The 21,930-nt window shown below is 34.2% G+C and overlaps 2 protein-coding genes across 2 annotated transcripts in view; both read right to left on the bottom strand.

Moving 5' to 3' along the window:
* Positions 1-10,115: 10,115 nt before the first annotated feature.
* LOC106741876 lies at positions 10,116-15,792 on the bottom strand. The gene is made up of 7 exons (XM_014614276.1): positions 15,736-15,792; positions 15,447-15,592; positions 14,622-14,754; positions 14,467-14,541; positions 12,731-12,907; positions 10,323-10,421; positions 10,116-10,220 (listed from the first exon to the last, which is right to left on the bottom strand). The coding sequence occupies exons 1-7, from the start codon at positions 15,790-15,792 to the stop codon at positions 10,116-10,118; spliced, it is 792 nt and encodes a 263-aa protein (XP_014469762.1).
* A 1,077-nt stretch (positions 15,793-16,869) lies between these two features.
* The window catches only part of LOC106741875, an 18,110-nt gene continuing 13,049 nt past the window's right edge, over positions 16,870-21,930 (bottom strand). The window contains exons 3-4 of the mRNA XM_014614275.1: positions 17,468-17,585; positions 16,870-17,135 (exon numbers count right to left, since the gene is read on the bottom strand). Of these exons, the coding sequence (XP_014469761.1) occupies positions 16,870-17,135; positions 17,468-17,585 (384 nt within the window). The remainder of the gene's footprint in view (positions 17,136-17,467; positions 17,586-21,930) is intronic.

Below are 21,930 nucleotides of genomic sequence, written 5' to 3'. Positions count from 1 at the left end.
AGAAAATCTGGAAACCGGAGCCGAATTAGTACTTGAACTCAGGACCTTTGCTGGGCATCTGCTCTTATCACTGAGTTATCTATACTCCTACGCCGATATATTCTCTCTCAAGTGATGTTATTGCCACAATTTTGAAATAAAAAAAATGTTATGAAAACTTCGAATAATTGAGTTTAATATTATAAACTGTGTTTTCCAAGAATAAGATATATTCAAATAAAAATAATGTAATTTCAAGTTAAAGATATTGTAATTTTAAGTTTGAAAATTAGCATTTTTTCTGTTCAATATTCTTAATTCTCAATTCAAAAAAGTATTCTTGAATAACGAAAATATTTTATTTTTAATAGAAGCAATTTCTTCGTGTAAGCAAATTTCATTTATTCAACACAATGTAATCTCATTTTAACATGTACAACTTGAGAGTACGGATTGTATCAAAATGAGAATGTTCTTTTTTCTGTGTGTCTACCGAGACGATAATTTTAAACGAACTAATCTGTTGAATAAAGAGTTGTTACTTGGGTTCTTATCATAATAGGTTAAAACAGGCGCAAATCAACATATTTTGGAGGTTTAAAAACTTATTATTTGGAAACCTTAAAGAAGCTAGAAACTCGTTGGACTCGTACGTGTATTGAACTAAAAAGAGATTATGTTGAAGAATAAAGTTGAGTTTTGATAAGAAAATGTTTTTTTCATTTTCATACTAAGAACTTATCAACTAACCTAGTATAAAGTTATTGCGCATTATTAAAAATCTTCTATTTTCGTTTATAGAAATAACTTGACCTTGTCTTTTATTCTTTTCAGATTATTACTCACACTTTCTTGTTGAACATACTAACACACATTGCAGGGTGCGTAAATTAACATCTTATTTTTAATATTAATTTAAAGTGTTTCAAACTTATTTTATAGCGTTTCAAACGAAACGTTCTCATATTTATTTCTCATATTTAGGGCAATAAAATGCTGTACATCTGAAAATTCTATTTGATGTCTTTACCAGGGACAATGCACAACTGAAAGGAAAAATATGTAAAACATAAAAAATAATTGATTTTTGGATATTATTAACTTTGGTTTTGCTTTTTACTATACATGTGATCTTTTTCGAGATATGTAGTGAAAGAAAGATGTTACGAAAAGACCTATTTTTGCTATGTTCAGGAAAAACAAAATAGACTGTATAATTGCGTTTTCTCGATTTAAAATAATTTTTTTATACATTCTCATCATGTAATGTAATATCAACAAGTATTATCGAATTCCACGGCTCAAAACTATTAGGTAAATCGGAACGTTCCGTCCATCTAGCGGCGAGTAGCTATAGTTAGAACTTTCGATAACTCTAATGTCTAAACCAAGCTTAATTTTCTAGTTTTACCATCTGTCAATAAAAATTCAGTATATAAAGGTATACGTTCGCATCAATAAAATTGTTTCTTATTGCATCAAATATGTCAAAATTTCGGCCAAATAAGCGTTATTTGCGCGAATTCGAATTTGCGCGACTGCTACACGTTAATTTTGTCGAGCAGTTGAACGCACATGTAGATGTCGTATACATTTGGCCAATATTAGAGATCAATGAAGTGTCAATTCCGTATTGAAATACGTATTTCATGTTACGATGCTGGCGCCTTAAATAGGAAAGTAGAAGGTGTAACTAATATGAAGTTTAAATAGTTCAATAGCGTTCCTGTTTTAATTAGCATCAATAAGTGTATGTGAATATTTGGATTATCTTTCGAGATGCTCCAAATAATGTATCTTATTAAAAAAAACCACTTGTTGAAGTCCCTCTGACTTCTTCATATACAGGAAAAACGGAGATTGAACAAAGAGAAAAAAAAAGAAATATGTCACATGCATTTTGCAATTTATAATTTGTTTGGTGACAAGTTATAATAATATTATTAGCATCGTCGTACTATAATGAATTCTAAGTATCAAATCGACTATTTTCGCGAATGAATCATGAATCCCCGGCTGTGGATGATCCGTGATCTCGCATTTCAACTGTCAATTAGCAGGCGACTGTCGTTCTCGTGAAAAGCATTTCGGAATATTTTTTGCGTTATCATTCATAAGAACGTTAATTGCGGATGGACCAAAAAACCGTGAAATACGACATGGAGACACTCACGACCTAGAATACAGATCGTTGTATTAAAATCGACACGATTTTATCAGCTCCGTTTATATTTATTAAAGTGCCAAAATAAAGCAATTTTTGCGTAATAACGATAGCGGGCTCAATTGTCGAATATTTTCACGTCGTGCTTAATTTGATATAACAATTACATTTATGAATGTCAAATAATAAAATTTAAAATGAATAAAACCAGTAAATTAACCGATCTATATATGCCGTCTGCTACCGTTTTATAACATTCCACGTGAATCCTTGATGTGTCGCTCACCGAGCTGAAGCATTCTAGCGACGCCTCGCGAAAAAGTCCCAATGTAAATTTACAGCCTACCATACTTCTTCGTATTATCAGGCGAATCATCTTTTGCAATCGCACCGGTAACATATACCAAGGCAAGTTGCATCTATGAGTGATATTCATGTGATATTTATTGTTATTTATTTCACTTATTCGTAGAAATTTGATCGTAATTTTGAATCTCAAATTCACGAGACGTATAATTCACGCGCACATTACTCGTAAATATTCATATCATTCCAAACACATTTTCAACGACGAATGATACTCACGTTGTACAATATATTTCGAAACTGACATTTGTTACACTCTGTGCTATAAAATTGATCGTGAACATGTAAAGAAAATGACAGATGATGAACAAGCCAATTGCAAATGCCTCCTTCAACTCGTTAGTGAGACTTGCCTGGAAAAACTGTTGTGCGCGAGAAAACATTTTATATGATGAAATCCCTCAATTTTCTGCGTTATGTTCGATGTACATTTTGCAATATAGGTGCTTGCAGAATGGGAAGGCGCGAATATTTGCGGAAAAAATGCGCAATTCGTCATTAACAAATATATTTAATGGAATTAAATATTTAATGCAATGTGTGACATAATTTTTGCAGGACATATTTTACAAATTTTGGTTCACGAATTAACAACTAAGCAGAAAATATTTTCACAATGACGAATAGTTCACGCACGCGTAATGCGCGATAATAAGATAAATCATAAAATATAGGCGGAACAATGCGTGTATTTTTTATGTATCGGTATAATCAATAAATTATATAAATTATATAACACTCACGCGAAACATGTTGATACTTAAAGAACACACACCAAGCCCATTCAAGATGAAGTAAGATGACGCGAAGGTGGAGTGTACATATTCAAAAAATCTTTGAAAGCAAAACCTCGTATAAATCATGCGTCATGTAGACTTTGTTTAATTTCTTTACCGTGGTTTCTTTACTCTGATAATCTCAATCACGAAATAATAATGATAACAGTATATACGTGGAGCTACTTACTCGATAGCCTTATTATGACTGATTATTGCGTCAATTATATTTGCCTGTAGCACCATATTTTTGTCCGAGATGGGGACACGCAGTTCGTAGTCGAATACGTTCTCTATGCGAAAGCTGTAACAATGAAGTACGCGTGTTAATAATCTTGGCTGCAATAGTACGCAATAGTAATAGTACGTTCGCAAAAAGCATGCCATCTCTCAAAAATAACGAATGTAAATGAAATGTCGCTTTAATATATTTCTTCATTTTCAGTTTGCAAAATTGAATTTCCGAATACATTTTGGTCACTTTCTCTCACCTCAATCATTACCTTGTAATTTTGAACAATGCGGAAGTATGTTGCATATATACAATACACGTTGTCTCTGTAGCCAATATCGTGGTTGTTTCGACTAATAGCGCCACTATCATATGCACGTATATCGCGACAAAGTGTTCATTTTCATCGAAAAACAACGTGGCCAAACCCAAAAGTTTGCACGGCCGCGATTCGTTCAAGGGCAATATTATATCGAGCACTTTCGGCATTATTTGCATCGCCAGGAACGTGAATACGAATAAGTAAAGTAGTACTGAAAAGATCGAATCGAGTCGAAATGTAGCGTTAAATTGATATTAATCAGGCACATGCATACATATATGATGAATTAATCTAACCAAGAAATGAAGAAGTACATATACATATAATGTATGTACTCGTATATTCGGTCTGTACATGTCATTTTTTCCGGTCAGAGTTTTTTTATCAGTAAATACAAATTAAATTTAGATTTAATGTCTTTCCGGCATAGATTCTTTGATTTTACGATTTATTGAGAAAGTATCATACCAGTTCCACCAATAGTTATTATATATCCGATAGATGTATATTGATGTAATATTTTTATTTCCTCCTTGTGTTTTGTTATAAGCCAATTGCATTCCATCTGTTCCATTAGTTTCTGTATCTACGTTATTACAGTAATAATTCTTATAGTAATAAGAATGATAGCAAAAACATATTAAACGTTTCCAAACTTACGTCTCTAGATTTTATGCAGAATGTAGCATATTTCAAAGAAAATACTAGACAAGGTATTGCAAATGATAATATCTGGAGAAATGATGTTAAGTTAGACACGGACGTAATGATTTTTGCCAACTGAAAAGAAATATTTTTCATCGATAAAGGTTTGTTGACAAATCGCAGTTTCATTTCATTTACAATGTATTTGTTTAATTACTATTTTCTGCAAAATCTCTCGCGGTTCTAACAGTCTCCTGCATTTAGATGTTAAAAATTCGCTCCGAAAGAAATCTCCGTCTGACTGAATATATTTAAAATTATCTAGATTTTATTCGTTTGAGCATAGCCGTTCGGCATTAAAATTAATACGTGGAAACGATAATACCTGTAGACATATGGAAAACCCGAGTAGTAGAATAAAAAATGTTCTTTGAATTCGTTTGAGCAGTGGATTGTTATCCGGCCATAGACCGAGTGCCATTAACATAACCCGATTAAGTTTGTAGTAACTCATGAAGCTGAAGTCCATCTTTCCGAGATCAAAGCGTGATTGCGCCGTTCAACGGCGAGGAAGTCCGCATTTCAGCTCGCCATCGTATTCAATTAAAGATTTTTGCATCTTGACCTCGAATTTTTATTATGAGGCTGTTATGTGAAATTGCGAAAATAATAAGTGGCGAGTTGCAGTAAGAAAGTTTATCGGTCTGCGGCGAGTTAAAGAACGATAATCAGCCGATTAACGCACTTCGCTTGCCAGATAGTGTTCCCGTAATTGTTGCAGAAATTTCCAATGGCAAGATAAATGTTTCGTAAAGTGATCAAATATGATGATAACACCGAAGGAGGACAGTCTCCCTCCGCCAGAAGTTGACGCATGCGTGCTCATCATTTTGCGCTGGTGATCATTCTTTAGTTTCTTCTCGACTGTCGTGGGTACAACTGTTATAACTGCTTCGTTTTGCCGAACAGTTGTACGGTCATCATTTTGGAATTAATCAATCGCTTGTACGTAGACGAAGAAAATTTTAAGAGTAGGTTAAAATAATTCACCATAAAGAATGAAAATATACTGTCGTTGAGAAGTAAGCTATACCTTTTCTTTTATTGAGAGGAAATGACTGAAAATTATTAAATTACCGCAAATTTTAGTTATCTACGCATTTCAATATTTCGTTTTTTGCTCCCTCCAAGAACGCAAGCGCAATAAAGAACAAATTGTCGTACCGATAAGACTGACACGTTTACGAATCAAACATTGAAGTGTTGTCGTGTTCAATATGAAATATTTTATCATTCCGAATATTCAAACAGAGATTTAAAAGATGGTCAAATCATAATAATACATATTAAATTAGAAATTTCATGTATTCGGGATATTTTGATGACAAGTTCACATGTATTCACATGTAATATGTATTAAGACGAAGTGTACTATATAGGATCTATACGAGTAAGAGTTCCAACTTTTTACTATGCAATATTGGTTATCGATTTGTAAATCGCAATTGTAATTGATCAAGTTGTGAAAGTGACTTTCGTGCATGTGCAAATTTACATCTTCCGTTATAAATATTATGTTTATTACGGTTATTTACTTATAAATAACAATAACTAATAATTACTATCATTATATATATATATATATATATATATATATATACTATTATAATAATAATTACTATTATTATATATTATAACATTGATCACACGTGAAGATGAAGATGCACTATTTTGTAAATAACTCGCAAATTTTTTTAATTATTAGTTAAAGAAGCCGCTATATATAGCCATTTTTAATAATCAAAAACTCGATATTTTGCGTGTATTTGAAAAATAGTAGAAAACTTTTTCTTCACCTCAATCCGTTTTACGCATCCACGAAGTTTGTCTCTGTTGATCTGGGACATCTTGTATATAAAACAATTAAACAAAAAAATATTTGAAATGTAACAAATAAGAAGAAGAAATTATAAATTCGTTTATTTGTACTTCATATACATTTCAATAATTTAATTTATTTCTTTCGTTCTACTTGTGTATTGCAAGTTAGGCATATTACGTTATTTGTCAACATAAATATTACATATCTCAAAACAAAAATAAGAATAACAGCAATGTGTTGTTTGTAATATCTAATATTACGTTTATATGGAGTAAAATACCATAAAATAAGAGACCGACATATTCAAACCCTAAAACATCAGGGACCCTTTAACTAGTTGATATAACTGTTATGGCTGTTATTTTAATAATAATCTGTTTTCTTACCGTGACTAAACCTTCTAAGCTAGGACTAAACATACCACCGGCGTCAACTTTGTAACATTTTGTTGTTTTCTGTATTAAGAAGAGTATCAATTTTTGCGTCTTTAAAGGAGCATTGTACCATCGCGTGTTACATCTATATAATTGTCGGAAAATATCGTCCGGTGAGAAAGAATGATCAAATTTTAGCAAAGCGCAATAATAGCATTATTTGAGAAATAAAATGAAATATATTGTGTAGGAGAGATATTACAATATTAATTATATTACTTACATAGTTCGATATACGTTTAAATCGCAATTAATAAATTGCTGCCCGACGTAATTAGCTGCGATCAAAGATATTACAAACAAAACTATAAACAAAATATGTTCGATAATTTCCAGCACGCCTTTTCCTATCGTTAATGCTCGAAGTAGCTGAAAATAAACATAAATTGAATATATGTGAATGAATCAGCTATGAATCAGATTTGCCATCGCAAATGTTTTTGTAAAAGTTATGAGAAGCGAACGGAACTTTCTTCTGTAAATATTATGCTACTCACGTAAAATAGATTGATGCTTGTCGAAAATACACATCCCATAAACAAGAGTAAATACATAGGTCCATAGCTTTTCTTTAACAATTCAGAATATCTTATAGAATAGAATATTGCTCGTTATTAATCTCTTCATATATGTTAGGTAATTAATTAGCGTAATTCAAACTAATGGTCATATTCTTAATTTGAAATAAGTTAAGGTACACGCAAAATAATCTTCAAAAATTGCAGTTGCAGATGAATTTTATATGTCACTGATGAGATGAATTACAATATAAGTACCCGGTTATAAACAATCGGTAATGTGTAGTATCTATATTTTAATTTTTTAAATAGTTTACTTACTGAATCGCTCGTCTATGCATGTCCACTGCAGCTGTTATTCTGTTACGAGATATGATATATTCCTTATTGGTATATGTCTGTAGATGATTTCCACTTAATATACCTTTCATTCGATAACTACAAATATTTTTTTCAATGACTGATACATGTAACTAATATATTAAGTAGATAATGTAACATGGTCAGCAATTTAATGCATTAAAATTATAGCTATCGTACATAGCTATTTTACGTGTGGTAATATTAAGACGGTATACATCCCAGTAAATATTAAAATAAATATTAAATATCGCATAAAAATCCAAATGTATCATGAGTTTATTAGAGAAAATAAATATATGGAAGTAATACAACAAACAATATCTCCTGAATGTAAAGTGTAATTTATATCAGCAAATTAATCCAATCATAAAATTTGCTACTTCTATTTGACAATATTTTCTTATTCAAAAGAACTTAGATATATCACATGTAATAAAAGTGCAAATTAATTGAGCATGGTACGTTTAATACGTGGTACGGAATAATAATATTTACCTAGCTATTTTAAACAGCCCGAAAGCGTACAATGCGTTTGCTAATGCGAACGTTTCGGTAGCTAAGCCGGTGGTTCCTAAAGTGAGCAATCCAATATTTATATTCACTGCTATGATATGAAAGTACTTCTGCTGGTCAATAAAATATTCGGTTGGAACCAAATATTGGCACGTACGAGATACATTTAATGGCGCTATAATGTCGAGTAAATTTGGAAGATATTGCATTAAAATGCAGAAAAAAAGCAACAAATAAACGAACGCTAAAAACGAAATAAATAATTATTAATATCGTAATAATAATCCGTGTACATATACATATATAACATCGTAATAGTAATATCGTAACAATAAATAATTTCATCAACAATGTAAAATCAATATTTGTTTGTCGTTTACTTATCAAAAATATCGTAAAGGTTTTGCTGGTTTTTGCTTGCTTATGTATTATCTGGATCTCTCGGTCATCGGTTAAACTGCTCCAACTGTCCAATAAATATTCCCGAAATATTTTTACCTATTGGTAAGCGCGATAAATATCACCGTGAGTGACATTTAATTGAATATCAAAATGCCTATGAACTTACGTTGTCCACGATAACATAAAATGTGATGTACTTTATGATCAGCAATATCATAATGGTGTTCAAAGACAATATTTTTAGAACTATATCGAGCTTGAATTTCGAAGTGAATAATTTCAATATCTAAAAATATGCCATAATAATCAGCAATGCTTGTATAATATTTTGAAACATATATAATGTTCATATTATTTAAATAGACGATTAAATTGATAACCGAAAAGATAAATTTACACTTCCGGTATAATATAATTATAGCGATGCACTTTGCCAGCTTCTAAGTTTCAAAATTAAATATATGTTGCAGATATATTATATTATGGTAATGCGTATACCTGAGTAATCGTCAGCGATGTTGTTATCAATAACGATAGTATGAATCGCAATTGTCTAACTTTGATATTATTATATGGCCAAAGACCAACCATTGATAGAAGAATGTGATTAAGCCGAAAATACCGCTCCTCAAGTATCTCCATCTCGGATGATAATCGAATCCCTACTGAATGTCTATAGTCCGTAGGAAGTTTCGCTCCTCTTCTTCAGCTGTGAGTACGCAATTATTTCCTCGAGCGTTTCGATCGTCATTTTATTATGGCCGTATTTTCTCATCGCGTAAGTAGTAGAATTACAGTTCGTAATATGGAATTTATTCACTCACGCGAGAGAAATATAGGGAAGTGTGAAGTAATTTGGAAAATAAAGAAGACGCGTATCTTATCTTTGGAGAGGTATTACATTCACCGGGGAATACGCGGTAATTACTAAATCGTAGCAATTTGTAATTATAGAGTCAATTCAATGTTTCCTATTTTTTGTTCCCTTTAAAGGCACGCAAGCGCAGTGCTGAACAAGATATCTCCATTGATACGTCTCGTGTCATCGCGGACGCAGTGTTACAGTATCCAGTTTTAGTGTTTTGCGTTTCTGAACTCTTACGATGAAAAGAAAGACCGGATGTGAGATATCTTTTAGACGTACATATCTGCAGATCATATTTATGTAATATACTTTTCCTGCGATTACTAAAAAGTTGTTACCAGTTAATACATGTAATCAAAGAAGATTGTACAAAATAATTGGGAATCAAGGGAGAAAATGGTGTCGGCAGGTGAAATATGTCTCTGCTTCATTATAGATTTTAATTATTTTCAGTATGTACATGATCAAAATACTTTAATTTAATAATGACGCTATTTATAATAAAATTACACATATATATGTAAGAAATACGAGCGGAACAGAGAAAAAGCTTAAATATCGACATGCTCTTTATAATATATAAATAACAAGATTCGCGGATTTATCATTTTATTTAAAATCTATTTATATTAAATCCGTTAATTTCATATTTATTTACACTACTCGTGTTAATATCATTATTGTGTATCTTCGAAATAAGAGATTAACTGCACTACCTTCCGTACTTTGGAACTGTGCGATTATATGGAACAGAGAATCCTAAAATAAGAGACCAACATACTCAAGCCCTAAAATACAGGAGATCTTTTAGCCGGTCGATGTAATTATTGCTTCTGTCAGTATTTATCTATAATTTCTTACCGAGGCTAAACCTTCCAAGCTAGGATAAAACATACCAATGCAATCAACTTTGTATGCTTTTGTAGTTTTCTGTATCAAGAACAATATCAATTTTTGCATCTTTAAAAGCATTATATCATTACGTATCACATCTACATAATTGTAAGAAAGCATCCGGTTAGTAAAGATGATTTGACTATAATATCACTGTGTTAGTAATTTTACTGGAAATTATGAATCTTTAAGACGCTTGTTTTCGTGCAAATTGAATGGACAATAAGATAATAAACGATGAGGCAAAAGAAACGTGTTTTCAGAGAGAGAGAGAGAGAGAAAGAGAGAGAGAGAGAGAGAGAGAGAGAGAGAGAGAGAGAGAGAGAGAGCTTGAACGCAGCGTAAAAGGTGATGTATTTCATGAAACATGCTGTAAAAATAATATGGGAAGATAATATTTTCAGGACGTTATTAAACTCGTATTCCGAAGCGAATAATACCAGCAACTGAAAATATTAGGTTGGTGCATATGAAATGTCGGATTCTTAAGTGATTGTATAAAACTGTATATCTTTCTTCAAAAGCTGTTTATTCAATCAAAGTATGCTCCATTCGCTTCAATACACTTCTCCCAACGAGATTTTAAAGCGTAGATGCCTGTCTTAAAAAAATTTTGGTCTTTAGAATTAATAAACTCTGATATCGAGTTTTTTAGACTGTCTTCATTTTCATGGTGTTTGCCTCTTAAAAACAGCTCTAAATGCTTGAAAAAATGAAAATCGGTCGGCGAGAGATCCGGTGAATATGGTGGATGCTGCAAAACTTCATATTCCAGTTCGTTCAGTTTCGCAATTGTTTTGTGCGATGTGTGCGGCCGAGCGTTGTCATGGAGCAGTAGCGGGCCATGCCGATTCACAAGCGATGGGAGTACAATTTGGTGTCTCAATATCGTTGTATGGTCAACTTTCATCCTGATAGCAAGTTCCCTCGTGGATACGGCTGGATCCGCTTCCACTAGAGCCTTCAGGTCATCATTATTCACAGACGTTTTGGGTCTTCCGCGCGGCTCATTTTGCAGTGAAAAATCGCCAGTCCGAAATTTTTCGAACCAACGCTGCACTTTCCGATTGTTAACCGTATTCTCCCCAAACGCTTGGTTTATGTTGCGTGCAGCTTTTGCAGCACTATTACCAAGTTTGTACTCATATAAGAAAATGACGCGAATGTCGGCAGAATTCATATCGGTAATAAACTCAAAAGAAATAAAAAAGGGAAGACCTTCGAGAAAACCTATTTTGTTGAAATGAGTCTCTGGCAATGGACAATACGAGTATGAATGAGGTTATGCCAAATACAAAAGTATAACGAAAACAGGGAGGAAAACGTCCGCATGTAAAGAGAATGCGACATTTCATACGCACCAACCTAATATATCGTGACATTCAGTGACACATGCATACACTGATATTTCGCATTAGAATGTATATCGTAGAATATAAAGAAACAAATCTAAACGTTATTTAAATAGTCGATGAAAGGCCGTAAAATTTTTGGTACGACATTTTAATAGCGTTTTCTAGAAGTTAATTAACAATAATATGTACTAAGACGGAAATCCCGAAGTCGTAATAGTTTCCGAGTTAAAAACGACAGTTAGCCGATGATATCGCGATAGATTTCGGGTACTCGCGTTCGAATGTATGCGTGCACGCGTGCCGACCTATCATTTGTTATTGATTTACGCGACTGAGCTATGAAAATCAATATCAGCTGAGCCGCAAGAATCAATAGCGGATGTCATATCCGCACGCACATATACGCACAGCAGCTAACACGAGCGCACTAATGATCCAATATGATTACTCATTTACAGAAAAAATTGCTGTTACATCAATAGAATTGGTCAATAGTGCCATAATTGGAGTAAATCTTTTTTGTATTTTCGATGGCGGTATTATTAAAACTAATACTCAAATTATTAAAACGATGTATGACGTACATATAGTATATCATTATCGTTTCGCTTCCAGCAACAAATCTATATGCTGAGAAGAGATTCGAAATAGAATTTACATTAAAACACATGATTTCGATTTTTATAGAGAGCACTCAATCACATACTTTTGACGAAATGCGAACGACATGCAAGTGAATGTATTTGTTTATCAAATATATTACAACTATATTTACGGCACTGACTCGACTGCTCTTCTGTGACCATTCACAGCGGCTACCACACTGTCGTAAGAGACGTAACGATTTCCAATAAAAACGCACGGCGTATTCGCGTCGATTATATACTCCACGCGATAACTATAGAAACAAAAACGTAAACTCAAAGGGACGCCGCCCCCCTTAGCAACGCGATTACTAACGTATGTTATACGCCATATGCACCTCGCTATTTTAAACATTCCGTATGCGTGCATACAGACCGTTAAACAAAACGATTCAGCAGCCAGAATCGTGGTCGCAGCGACCATTAATCCTACATCTAAATGCAATTGTATTATGTGATAATATTCCTCCTGGTCGACGAAATACTCGACCCGAAATAACAATTCGGCTCGTCGAGATTTGTTCAGAGGCGCTACGACGTTAAGGAAATTTGGCTGAATGCACATAATCATAATGAAAGATATATAAATCAACACTGAAATCATTCGGACGATAATAATTAGATGTTTTGAGGTGAGACGTGATACTGCTGCCAGCATCGATGTTCATATGCGATTCTATATGTTCAAATCAATGTAGCTAAAGTATGCAGCTATGGTTCACTATCATCATTATTGCCGAGTTACTTATTTACTTGTTAAAGACTTAGTGAATATTACAGACGATCTCGCGTATCGATTGATTATCTTAAGCTCATTATAATTTTTTAAGGCGTTCCAGTCATTTCGAATGTGTCCCATCAGTTCCTTTATCTGTCATCAACAATAAACGGAGGTAAAGAAATAATAATAATAATAATAATAATAATAATAATAATAATCTTTTATCACACCGTGATTATTTTTGTGCGAATGTATAAAATGAAACACTTTTACGAAAGGAAATATAATACGATGCAAGAAAATAACTTTCTCGAGATTTCAATCGGCCTCCCTCTTTTAGTATTTATACTTTTCTCCTCGTTGTTTTCATAAGCTTCTTTATATTACACATGCTGCCAAATATTGTTCCCCGTACTTACGTTCTCCGTGATTTTTCGTTCGGTAAAAACGCACTTGGTAGAAGCCACAATGTTTATCTACCTGACAACGCGGTGGGGAGTCGGCGCCGACGTTGCGGCGCGGGCGCAATAGCAACTAATGCTCCTCACATGCGGCCCTTCCCTCAATATCGCACGAGCCGTCGTGCAAAGAGGAGCTTCGCTTTCCCGCGTTGTCGCGAAACACCTGGTGTCTACATGGCGCCACGGACCGCGAAGATATTGACAGCGCGCGTTCGTAACACGGTAGAATTCCGCCAGTTCGTGAAGCCGCGTCGCGCGTCGATTTGGAATTTTTCAGTGAATTGCGTGAATGTGATTGTGTTCCCTCTGCCCTGTTTAGCTTCCATGTGGTTTCCAGTGAGTCGTGCGGAATACGTACTTCGAATACTCAGTGATTTAACTGCGTTTTGACAGAAACTAGCAAGGTGCAACGACCGTCAGATGTAAAGATAATATAGAGGTAAAGATAATATTGAGAATAAATATATATATATATAAGTAAGAATGCCGTAATTCCTATCGTGAATTCTGCACATCGCTGAGCACGTCGTTGGAGATATAAAGCGAATCGCATTCATTTTGTGTATTCTTGTGACGGAGGAAGAACGTCTCTATTGGAAAGGTTTGCTCAATCTATGTTGTCAGGGTTGATTTAATGGTTCATACATACGGAAGTATTTTATTTATTGACACTCATCGCACATTTATTTACCAACTTATAAGTTTTAGGCCGATTTAATCTTCTGTTATTGATATTACTTTTTAACATGAAATATTCTATGTTTAATTAATACACGGACTACATATAATGGGAACAATCTCGAGGAAGAAGAGATCGACGTTGCTCAATAAAATTTACTTAAACATTTCTACAAAGAGGTAACGCGTAATAAGCTATGTACATACATATTCCACGAACATACAAACCAACTTCGTTAAACGCGACTATACTTCCCCGCCTAGTTTACTCTGTTGCCCCCGCATCGAAAGAAGGAGCATGACGTAGGATATGGACGCGCTCATGAGCTACAATCGATATTCTTTCTTTATGCGATATTCGTGCGAAAATGCAAGTAATAATTATCTCACAGTGTCCGTTACCTTACCATAGCGAAACCTTCTAGCGACGCCTGGAACAAACCGCCAGCCGTTAAAGCGCTATTTCTGCCACTTCTTAGCATCACGAGCAGCAATGATTTCTGCACCCACAATGGCGCCGCGTACCACTGCGTGCTATATCTGTTAAAATGCGTACGAATCAGCGAACAACATAGATGTGGTATCGTCAGAATGATGATTATTAATACGGAGAAGAAAATGCTTAAAAATTTATCCGTTGGAATGTTTATTTCACAGAGAAATAAACCTTATATCCTACGAATAAATTTTTTATTTTTTTCTCAGTGCAGTCTTGATTTTCGTTAAATTCATATAGATATATACATTAAGAAAAAATGTTCTTAATTTCAGTAAATGAAATGAAATGTATTTACTAAAATGTTATTTTGTAAATAACATTTTTGCATATGTTTTAAAAATATAAATCTCCATTGATAAATATATCTTTTTTAGTTAATTACAGTAAACTGAAATATAAAAACTAAAATATAAATGGGTTTTAATGTTTATTTCTGTTCAATTCTGGTGTACTATATTCCAGTTCATAATTATTGAAATTTAGTAAAAGAATTTCTGAAATTCTAAATCTGGAGATTTACATTTTAAAAAAGGGTGTTCCAAACATCCCGAGGTTGTCCAAGGTCAAAATATGTAGATTATTAGATAGATTGTTTTAAACGCTATCACTTTGGCCGAAAACATTTTTTTGTAAAATATTTATTTTCTAAAATATGGACCATCCCGGACTTTTGTACACTGTACGCATTAAAAACGATATACAACGATATAAGTGGTTATGATACGATATTCACGTGATCTGACAAATGCCGGCGCTTATATCTATGACGTCCTGACCGACATAGTTGCCCAGAAATATATAGTATAATTCCACAAACATAAGGGCAACAAACGTCGTTAGTTCCAATGGATTATCCAGTAAAATTGCCGCGTTGAGTAACTGCACGCGAAACGAACGTTATCAAACTTAATTACATGTTTTTAGCGTATATGCACGAGAAACGATCGGGGATCTTGAATAGATGATAACTACGTACCCTTTATATTATAAATCGCACTTACACGAAAAAAAGAGAAGCTCACTGCGGCCACACCGAATCCTAATAATATGAAATAGTATGTCGCGAAACTGGTCGTCATAATATTGCTCAAACTTCAATAATAAAATACGCCGTTCATTATCAATCTATTGCTACGAGGTTCAGGTCCTTTGCGCTCAATCCTTTCTATGAGGGTTCTTAAATATGTCCGAGAAAGAAAGCTTCACTCTCTATCGCTCTTAGGTCTGTATTCAGAATTGTTGCTATTTTGTTGCTCTAAGATAACAAAAAATGGGGAGAGATAAAACGATTTTTAATGAAATATCATCATTTATCAGGTACCGCGTGCGATGGCATTTCTTTAAGAATATTATTTTTCCGAATTTTTTCATACTAGCAGAGAGTAACCAAATAGTAACAAATTCTCATGTAATTTTTCTTGTCGTACGACTTTTCTACATATGAGTTATATTAGTAGGAAAGAATAGCCGGTTCTGGCGCAATTGGATCTGTTTTACCGGCCGAGTAGCAAAAACCAGTTGGCGCAGTTAGCGCAGTTGGCGCTGTTTTTATTTCTTTACCGACCGAATAGCAGCGGCCGGTTAAAAAAAAACAGCGCCTACCGACCGCTGCTATTCGGCCGGTAAAAAAATAAAAACAGCGCCGACTGCGCCAACTGCGCTAACTGCACCAACTGGTTTTTGCTACTCGGCCGGTAAAACAGATCCAATTGCGCCAGAACCGGCTATTCTTTCCTACTTATATTAAATCGTTTGAACAACAAAATCAGAAACAGAGCAACTAATAAGCACTAAAACAGCCCTACATTTTTTTTTATTAGTGAACGCTCGATTTGTGACAGTAGGGAGGAGTCCAGCTTAATATGGGTGTGATCTAATTGTGATCTGACCGAGAGTATGAATCAAACATTATCCGCGCAAAACAGGCTTTGAGCGCGATAGGAGCGAAAAGCTAATGCCTAATACTAACTCCATAGCTCGACGGTGAATGTAGACAGCACAAATTAATTTCTCATAAAGTATACGTTGCTTAATGTTCCTCGGGTTCCTACTTTTATCGAACATTCTTTCTATACGGTAGCTGCTGAAAATACGTCGGTGTTATTAAACCCTTGGTGCTTTTACTCTCTTGCATAAAATTTAAAAAGATCTTTGCATTACCTGGTGATTTGGAACAGAGCGCAGGTGTGCAGTACATACGCGACAAGAATCGTCGCAATGGCCGCAATCGTGACACAACCGGCGTAATTAGTTAAGCAGTAATACATTAAAATAGTGTAGAAATGCGTATTTTGATCGACGAAGAGTTCCGTTATAAATAGAAGCGATCGCGGTCGAGATTCGTTCATCGGTATGATCATATCGAGCATAATCGGTATACAATGTATCACTACGTATGCCAGTGTAAAGAAAATGGCCAAAGCTGAAGCATGCAAATTGTTACGTTATGTATTTCGCAAAACATATTAAGCGGTCTTATTGCTACGATTTTAACATGCCAGAGTCACGCAGATGCATGATTTAAAAAAATAGAAATTTTTGCGAGGGGGGTCGTTAATTTTAATAATAAAATATTTTTTAGGACAAAAATGACGGGAAAGTTGCAATCAAAGTTACACTTTTTGGGGGTAGTTAAATTGGATATCTCAACGGAATTGCCTGTGAGTAATGTAATAACGCGCATCAAAATATGCGTGTCAGAAAATGGAGTTGAACGTCGCAATGAAATCGATTATATTCGGCTTGAATTCTTACAGAAAAATTGGATCGTGTACAATCTCGCGTTGTCTGCGTACTTTTGTATTATCTTCAGTTCCTCCTGACTCTTTAACATGTTCCAATCGTACTGAATTCTGTCGAAGATATATCTGATCTACGATCAAAAGCAGGAAAACGTGTATGTTTTACACTGATAGAAAATTAGAATTATTTTTGGTACCAAACATATTTTATAGTAGTAGCAGCATATATATAAAGTTATTACCATTGACACTGTAGAAACATTTACTAGGAAAATGGTTCTTCTATTTTTATGGTTAATATAAAAAAGTGGGTATGTTTGGCACCGAAAGTAATTGTTATTTTCTATCAGTGTTTTCTGTAAAGTTATTTCTTCTTCGTGTTATGTTTCATCTCAGTAAAACTTCATTATTTTTATATAATAACACTTAATAGAGTCTCCCCGATACATCTGACGATTAATTAGTGTCCGTTGATCGTATTAGAAAAGTCGGAAATAGTACGAATAAATGGCACGACGTGACGGAATTCCGAATAAGTTAAAAGCAATACTTACATTATCGCTGAGTAGAAGGAATCCGTTGTATTTTATAATATAAATGCCATTAATCACGACAAATGTCATAACTTTGATAAAAAGATCGAGGTTGCATTCTTTCACGAGAAACGTATTAAGCTGAAACCAACACTTTCATTGAAAGTTTAGAAAAAAAAAAATACGTGAACGGTCGTTTCTTCATGCAGTCAATGCGAAAATTGTCCATTGAACGACGCAGTCGTTCATCGTAAATTCGTATTGTTAATATAATACAATCGTTAAATTCGGGTTTCAAATAAATTTTTCATACGGATGAATGAAATTTCAAACTGGAGTTAAGAAAGAAATGTAGATAGCGTTAACCAGAAGGCTGGGGTTAACCTTACCTGACTTAACAGAAAGGATACGAATAACGTTTGGAAAAAGGCCACTTGAATTTTCTTCAATCTTGAATTCTGATAAGGCCATATGCCAAGAACTAATAAAAGAAACCGATTCAGCTTATAGTACTGTTCTCCGGCGAAGCCCATTATCGGCGAGAATTAAAACGCGTATATTGGTCGCGACGACGCAAAGTTTTGCGTCCCCCATCATGCAGTTGAAATTAGAAAGGGAGACATAACGGATCTTTCTTTTTTCGCAAATTCGTAACGTAATTTACAAACCGGACAACAGGTGTGACCAATTTAAGATGCACCGTCAGCAAGTACGCGCGAAAAAAACAAGACTCTTTTCAATTTCTTTCTACTCCCCGCTGTAGAGCGGAAATAACCTGTCGAGATAATAATCGAAATTAGAGCGTGTAACATTGCGGCGTGTTACATTGTCGCGTAAATTACGTCGGGAAATACAGGTATCTTTTCTCGCGCATCGACGCAGGCGCAGTGATCGGGCTGTTTCATTGCAGTTCGATCCGACTTCGCAACAGCATTGCATGTCATAGCGACGTTTTTCTAACGTATACTATATTCGATGTAGAGTCCGCTAGTTCGAGACAAAAGAGTTGGATCTGATAGTGTACGAAGAAAAATCAAACGGAGACGGGGAAAGAAGTAGATTGCGAAATTATGCACGGTATGTTACTTACCTGCTTAACGAATGAAAACTGCACGTTTCCTTTGTTGTGTTTCTACAAAACATTATCGATAACATATCGCTGCAAACATAACACTGCTTTTATCATTGCTTTAATTATCGGGTGTTGCACTTCCGCTATTCTCTTTTACGTCGATGAAGGTCCGTATTTCCCTTTGTCCCATGATTTAAGAAGCTCCGCGAAATAATTTCTCAAGGACGTGCGAAGACGCACACGGACAAGTATAAACCGTCTCGAAGGCGACAACTGATTCTCTCGTGGAGATATTCCGTTCTGAACCGGCGCGAGCGCACTTGCGCAATGTCGCCGTTTCAAAAGCGGCCAGAAATTTTATTCTCATATCGGCTGTCTCCTCGGGAGTCTGTTTTCCCCACAAAAGCAAGTTGAGAATAATATTCAACATACTGAGGAAAGAATTGCGGTAAATTACCAAAGACGCATTTCATGCGCGATTAATTGACGATGTTCTATTCTTCCGTTGTGAGTGCGAATTTTTATATACCCGAACAGGTGGATGTAAAGTGAAAACCAAAAAGTGAAAACATATACTACAAGAGTATAAAATTTACGTACATTCGAGCATTTTCATCGCGATACAGGAAGAAAGAAAGTAAGATAAAACCATTATTGCGTAAATATTTTACTATTTACATTTTCTCTAATCATGACAAATGAAGACGAATGTGATATATTGCGATATGTGTACCGATAACTTCTCTCGCAAGATACTTTATTTTCGAGCTGTTACAATAATCAATGCTCCTTTAGCATGTACATTTTGCGCTTAGTTCGCCGAATAATTAAGCTACGTACTATTATGAAATTTTTGATAATTTTAGTTTGGTCTGTTTTATTATTGCAAAGAATAGATTACCGTGAAATAAGACATCGACATGCTTGCAAGCTGAAAGGGAAATTTATTGAACAATATTTATTCGTTTGGATATTGAATTCTTCCATTCCACTAAATATTACCTTAGTAAAACCTTCAACCGAGGCCATAATTAAGTTACCGATATTTAAAATGCATGACTTCGTGTTATTCTTCATAATAAATAGTAACATCTTTTGTATTCTCACTGAAACCGTGTACCATCGCGTGTTATATCTGTATATCAATAAGAAAATAATTTCGGCCTCTTCTTCACTTCCTTTGAACATTGATCTCATGATAGTATGACTTCGAATTAGTATCTATAAGAACTTAACAAAAACTCACGCTTCGTAGAATATTTTGTCATTATGATCCGTAAACTTTTGTCCGTAATAATTATCTAGAAACATTATTATGAAATGTACACTAACTAATATTACCGACGAAAACAACTCAATTATATTCCTTTGCATGGATATAGCTTTAAGCAACTAGAATATGGAACAATACATCACAATTTTGTAGAGTTTATATATTATTGAAAATAAAAGTTATGAAGTATAAGGAGTTTTAAGGAAGGATACTTACACGGATCAAATTTAAACTCAAACTTAAAACACCTAATAGTATTAAGACGGAGTAATCTGATGCAAAAGTAGTTGACAAGAAGAAGCCGCACCTTCGATGAAAAATGTGATATAATAATTAAGTAAGAGGCCGTATCGCTCAAAATGTAGACAATTTCCTTCGTATATGAAATCTAGGAATACTTTGATTGTTGCAAGAAATTTGTTAATGTATGATATCGATACCGACTTGACAGCTTTTCGGTGCAAATCTACTGCGGCGCTTATGTTCTGAACAATCACACGATCTTCTTTCCCTGGATGCTTATATGATGTGTGGTTATCAATCGCATGATTAATTCGATAGCTACAATAATATTTAATCATTCGTTTACTAGTAATTTCGGAAACGATATTTGTGCGCGTACGCTATTTCTCTTAGGGTACAATGTTTTCCAAAGAAAAATTCTTTTATATATTTATTATCTTATATAACTAAAGTTATATAAACTATCATTTCTGCGTTATTGTGCAATCTATAAGGTTTACCTGGCGACACTTAACATTCCGCAAATATGTTGCATGTATACAATGGGTAACGTAATTGTGGCTGTCAAAATAAAAAGATTGAAAAATACACCGACCAACCAGTGGCACATAATTGGATTATGGTATGTTCTTTTGTCGACGAAATATTCCGTTATAGCGTAGAGTTGGCGTGGGCGTGTTTCGTTTAATGGAAAGATCGTGTCGAAAATGCTGGGCAAGAATTGAAGGAATCCGTAAACAATAAAGCTGATGATGACAGCCACTAAGAAATCATGTTGATATAGAAATTCTCTTCACTTAAATATTATCAGCTTATTAATGTAACAGTAATGCGTGAATGTGACTATGACATATGTGTATTTATTATCTTGAAGTGAGAAATACCAGGTGTACCGGTATGAAGTGAGCGTCAAAATACAAATGTCTCGATAGGGAACATTTATTTTGAACGGGCCATAATTTTGTTTTGTTTGGTTTCTATGACATCTATCAAACATATTCAGTTTACATCAAGTTATTGAACAAACAACATCATATTTTTTCATCGTGTTAAAAATGTCGAATTTTGTACCAGAAAATGATGATTTGCGGAAAGCATTAATTTTTTGTTTTCATTTGAAGAAAAGTGCTGCAGAGTCGCATCAAATGCTTGTCGAGGCATATGGTGATCATGCTCTATCAGAAGCAACATGCAAAAGATGGTTTCAACGGTTCAGAGATAATGATTTTGATGTGAGAAATAAAGAACGTGGAAAACCACCAAAAAAGTTTGAAGACACCGAATTGCAAACAATATTGGATGAAGATGACACTTTGAGTCAGACACAAATGGCAGAAATGTTAAATGTTGCACAA

The sequence above is a fragment of the Dinoponera quadriceps genome, unplaced genomic scaffold (genome assembly GCF_001313825.1).
Source record: "Dinoponera quadriceps isolate SergipeBrazil2010 unplaced genomic scaffold, ASM131382v1 scaffold458, whole genome shotgun sequence".
In the NCBI taxonomy this organism is placed as follows: domain Eukaryota; kingdom Metazoa; phylum Arthropoda; class Insecta; order Hymenoptera; family Formicidae; genus Dinoponera; species Dinoponera quadriceps.
The sequence above is the reverse complement of the archived record's forward strand: the minus strand, read 5'-3'. Positions and strand labels throughout refer to the sequence as shown.